Below are 5,680 nucleotides of genomic sequence, written 5' to 3'. Positions count from 1 at the left end.
AGGGTAATATTCTTAACATGGCCTTCAGCAATGAATTATCTACCCACCCATTTACTCAATACTGTTTATTTCCCTATTCTTGTTCATAGGAAGTAAAAAAAAAAATACCTCTCACCAACAGTGATAGTATGTGACACAAGAATAGCCACCCCACATGTTGGTTTAAAAATATTTGAAATTGTTATTGACGGCACTGAGTGATGAGATGTATGACATCCTGCAATAGGAAGCAGCCTGTACACACCTACACACACAATGAAATTGTTTACAGGAGAAATTATGAAATCGTAAACATTTTCTATCAAAAAATGAAAACATGATTACATGAATAACAGAGTGGGATTATTTCTTGGATTACCGTGATTAAATGTAAGTATTGTTTGCTTGATTGTCAGATTGTTTGTCTACCCTGCAAATACTTTATGTTGTGTGGTGTAAATATTATCATTTAAGTGAGGCCTTATAAAACCAAGGACCATAGGTACAAGGTCAGATAGCAGTATATTGATATTGATAATGAGTGGTGTCAAAAAACGGGGCTACCCTGAGCATAGCCCTCTGCACAACAATTGTGTTTTATTACACATGGATAAATGTGAAAACAAACTATAGTTTAGGTCTCCACCCCTAACTACACTATTACAATGTCATGAAAACAATGGAGTACAAAATGATGTTTGTAGAGGGAGACACAAAAGCTACACTTCATTTAGCCTGCAGTATGTCTCTAGCGCCATTCCTTCTTACAGAAGAGTTACTTTGAAATGGAAGCCTCAACAAATGGAGATGGAGATGAGATGTAGACCGAAGAGGAGGCCTAAAGGCGTCATGCAAACATAAATGCATACTGAGACCTGAAGTATCCAAGAGATTAAAAGAAAAATGCTATTTGAGGACATGGACTTGTTTTGTTCGAAGAGGTGTGACTTGAAATGCATGAAACATACATTTTAATGTGTGATTATTTTAGTCAGGTTTGTCAAGTTTATGGCGAGGAATGTCACGTATAGGGATAGGCAAGCTAGTAGCTGTCCAAAGGCATGTCACATGTAAATTATGTGAGGAATGTAGGACCTCGTCCTCCGCGCGCACGCGTACACACAATCTCACAATCTCACCGTCAACGCTGTGGGCTATAAAGTTCACTTCTGATAAGGCATGTGTGAACAGCTCAGTTACAAATAACTTTGTGCAGAATCATGACCGAGGCTGAGTTGTACTCGACGTACAAGGGAGTTTATGTCCCCAAAGTTCTTCACACTCCTGAGGGCCTGAAGTACTACGAGGAGTTCAACTTTCGCCAGGATGACATTTTAATCGTCACCTATCCAAAATCAGGTGGGTTATGTCAAAGCCGCACATCATTTGAACCTTGGAGTTTAGTCGTCTAAAGAAGCAGGCAACTCTAAGTGCATGCTAACTTAATCGTAACGTACTGTTCTGGGCATAGTGTTCTCATTGGTACTATGTAAAGATCTGTGTTTTTATCACTGGGTTGCTTTCCGTCCTTGATTTTTGTCTATGTAGCTCTTTTGGAGCCCACGCACTGATACAGACAACAGCCACTGTCAAAGGCGCAGATCCTGTCATTGAATACTACATAACTGGGTTGCAAAATATTAGCGTTCGTTAGCCTTAAAAATGGATGAGAGAATAAGAAGTGATAAGAAGTACGTGATCAACCAGGCAAACCATTCCCTCGTTTGGGCATGCCATCATAATGCCCATGTTGATAGACTGGCATGTCCAGTCTACGGGCCCTTATATGAATGGTTGAAATCAGGTTTCAGTCATGATCAAATGATGACTCAGCCTTATGCTTTTGTGCTTTTGCAGTAGTGGTACTCCGACTATTTGAGAATTAGTTGTTATTAGTTCATTTATGATTTGTTTATGCAAAAACACAATGCATAAAACAATGCCGCAGATCTACTCCACTTGAGGCCATTTGAGGCTCTAGATTGCTCCACTATTTCCAGGTGCTTTACAACACAGTTTCTCTGTCAGTTTTTCAGTCCCTATATTTACACAGGGAACAAGTCTGTTTTGGTATACCAGAGAGAGAGGGAGAGAAAGAGAGTTTCAAAGTTTATCCCAGGAGCACGAATCAGAAGCTTTCAATACTGACAATCCCCTGGCATAAAAAAAAAAATCATGCTTGGAAAAAAATAAGCTATTTTAGGAGCCTGTATCTAGCCTGAAACCTACTTCCATTTATGTTTGGACAGGTACGACATGGATGCAGGAGATCGTTCCCCTGATCCAGAGCGAGGGGGACCTCACCCCGGTAGAGACCATTCCAAACTGGGACAGAGTGCCATGGCTGGAGGAGCACAGAGCGAACGTCCTGAATCTGGACGAGAGACCCTCTCCTCGGATTTTTGCAACTCACTACCACTACAACATGATGCCAGAGTCCTTCTTCAAAGTCAAGCCTAAAGTATGGTGCTAAGAGGACCCTATACATATACTATTATGAATTCACTCACAGGGAAAGTTAGTGAAGTACACAGTAGTAAATGCTAAGAATATCCTGTACATTAAGATGAATTAATCCTAGCCAAAATGCATTAATGCTTGAATGCACCTTCAGACAAAGGTACTGTATAGTTGCTAAGAGAATCCCATACATTTGGATATATATGAGTCATATACATTTTGCATGAATGCATTAATGGCTTGGTTGTGTTTCTAAATGTGTATCCCTTCAGGTGTTGTATGTCCTGCGACACCCAAAGGATGTCTTCACTTCCTCCTTCCATTATTATGGGATGGCTTCATTCTTGGTGAATCCAGGAACAGTGGACGAGTTCATGGATACGTTCCTAAATGGAAAAGGTGTGGGACTTTTATGTAAATCTTACCCAAGCCACTCCTTCATTAAAACAGGCCAAGCTAATAGCTGTAGTTTCAAAGTCCAAGGTTCAAAACAAAGGCGCTTTTATTAGAAATGTTACTGCAGTACTACTGAGTCTGAGCCTGTTTTAGGTAGTCTGACATGCCTTGATGTTTTTGTATATTTCCCCTAACTAAAAACATTGAGACAAAAGTGGCATGTATGATTATATTCTAGAAGACATCAGCAATAATAACATGAGAGTAAAAAGTATGTAGTAAAAAAACTCCATATTCCCCTAAGGGTTAAGTACAGATACTGAACCATTTCCCCCTACACAGTAATGTTTGGGTCCTGGTTTGACCATGTGAATGGATGGATACATGCCAAAGACCAGGAACATATTCTATACCTCTTTTATGAAGAAATGATAATGGTAAGTAGAAATGTATTGCATTACACACTATCCCTGCATTTTGAAATGGCAAGGGATTCTTGTTATACCTACAGATAAACAAATTCTTTCAGCATGCATTGTCCCTTTTGACTTAATTTGAAACAGGATCTCAAGGAGTCTGTCCGTAAACTCTCCTGTTTTATGGGGAAATCTCTGAGCCAAGACATCATTGAAAAGATAGCTGATCACTGTGTTTTCAAAAACATGAAGAAAAACAAGATGTCCAACTATTCCATGGTGTCAACAGAGTTCTTTGACCAAACGAAGTCAGAGTTTTTGAGGAAAGGTAAGAACAGTTATTTGCCATTTTAAAGGTGCAAAAGGCAATATTGAGTAAAAAGTGAAATAAACATGTTTGTGTTTGATTTTATTTCCAGGCACTGCCGGTGACTGGAAGAATACACTGACTGCAACCCAATCAGATCATTTTGATACTGTTTATAAGGAGAAAATGAAAGATGTGAAGTTCAAATTTTTTTGGGACTAAATCTGCCACACTTTTGATAGTGGTCCCATAACCTATATGAGTGTCTCATTGCTTTGATGATTTGAGACATGGCAGCTTATAGGAGGTGCTTTATGAGGACATTGTATGTCACTTCTTCTAACACAGTTCATCCGTCCTCATCATTCCTGTGCCTTTCATGACCAAATTAATCAGGAAAAGAAAATATTCTTTTGCTTGTCATTTCATCTTCCTTTTAAAGCCTTTTTTTAACTGTTATGCTTATGCACTTATTATAACTTTGTTGTACCAAATGCAAAAGTAAAGTTTTGAAACACTTTGTTGTCTGTGGTACTATTTAATATCAGTGGTCTGCTTCCTGGTGGAGTAATTAGTGATAAGAAAAATACAAACACTTTCTTCCAGAGAGGTGGGATGGCAGTGCTTACCACTGCTGTTTTCATCAACATTCCATAGCTCTGGGAACAGTGTCTTCTGAAACACAAAGTAAATGTCAGAGCAAGGGTGTCTGCCTTTAGTGTGCATCTTTCCCCTTTGGCCAACTTGGCCTCCGATGCCGTTGAGACACTCCATTCCGCAAGATGGCGACAACGAATTCAAAATTGAACGGTTTGCCAGTCAAACAGCAGAGCTACCACTGTTTTGTATATGAAGGAGGGGATTTGACTTCAGCAGACTTGCAAAACATCAGCCGTGCAATGAATGGCTGTCTGGCAATGCCCGCCAATATTTCTGGTTGAGGTACTCCTTTATTAACGCACCTTTTTTTGATATTGTAATGTGAATATGCAACCATTTGCTGCCTCAAACAGTATAGCTCAAATATAGGCTCAAACTCCTCAATAACCAGCAAGCTAGTGATTAGCTTAGTTGAAACTCCTAGCTAGATAGCAAAATGTTAACCCACTTTTCTGTCCTTAAGACTGACGCAGGAGGGTTAGCTGTCTAGCTATGTTGGCTGGCATTACTTTAAACCGTAGCCTACTGTATACATTATATAATCCGCAATTTCAAAGAGCATAGTTTCGCTGAAATTTGAAAGTTGCCTCTCACTCAAATAAAATGAGCAATGCTTAAGACCTTGTTGGGCTTTCCCTGACGTACGCAGTGTATTGCTCTAAAAGTTTAATTCTTCATATTGCCACGCAAAGATTTCTCAGGTGAAGGCTTGGTGTCAGAAGTTTGGTTGCTTTTGCCAAGGAGTAAATGTGTGCCTAACGTTAGCTAAGCTAACACGAAGACACAATTTCTCTTTGAATTTTATAAATGTGTGAAATTTGAAGGACATGAGTAAAGGCTCCTGGTTTTACCGATAAAAATAACCCATTAGATATGATTTGAGACAAGGTGAAATGGTTAATCTCTCATGTAAGTGATGTGGTCTTTTAGTGTAAAAAAAATCCAATACTTAAATGCAATTTGTGTTATAAAACTACTCATGCACTCTCCATTGCTATGATGATGTACTGTTAAACACGTTATTGTACACGTTAAAGCAGAAATTAAAATTAGGATGAGCAAGTATTATGATCCCTTTTATTGTGTATATTTGAATCTAACCACTCTCTTACCCTGCTTGATGGTAGGATGGTGACCAAATGCAAAAAAATATCCCCATCACCCCCCAACCAGGAGGCCGATGTTGCAAAGGGCATCTTTTGCCCTCTTTTCTGGCCATTGAAACACCACTGACCTGTTGAAGACCATGGCGGACAGACCGACTAGAGGTTTTTCTCCAAGGACTTCAAAGAGCCCACGCACAATGTCATCTTCCAGCGCGGCTGGCCCATTGACTGGGGGACAAGTGCCTACTCCTACAGTACAAACAAGTGAGAAAGAAACTAGAGGTTTATACTTTGATCCCAGTCCAAGTGCCATTTTGCCTCACAGGGTGACAGGCTTATTTATAAATGCAATATGA

At 39.6% G+C, this 5,680-nt stretch overlaps 1 protein-coding gene across 1 annotated transcript; it reads left to right on the top strand.

The window, feature by feature from the left end:
- Nucleotides 1-1,199: 1,199 nt before the first annotated feature.
- sult2st2 (sulfotransferase family 2, cytosolic sulfotransferase 2) lies at nt 1,200-3,806 on the top strand (the record flags this gene model as incomplete). The annotated part of the gene is made up of 6 exons (XM_080834721.1): nt 1,200-1,338; nt 2,229-2,440; nt 2,712-2,838; nt 3,178-3,272; nt 3,399-3,579; nt 3,671-3,806. The coding sequence occupies 6 exons, from the start codon at nt 1,200-1,202 to the stop codon at nt 3,778-3,780; spliced, it is 864 nt and encodes a 287-aa protein (XP_080690847.1). The 3' UTR covers nt 3,781-3,806.
- Between the last annotated feature and the right edge of the window lie 1,874 nt (nt 3,807-5,680).

Source organism: Sprattus sprattus, assembly GCF_963457725.1.
Source record: "Sprattus sprattus genome assembly, chromosome: 3".
In the NCBI taxonomy this organism is placed as follows: Eukaryota; Metazoa; Chordata; class Actinopteri; order Clupeiformes; family Clupeidae; genus Sprattus; species Sprattus sprattus.
Note: the sequence above shows the minus strand (reverse complement) of the source record. Positions and strands in the feature narration are given on the sequence as shown.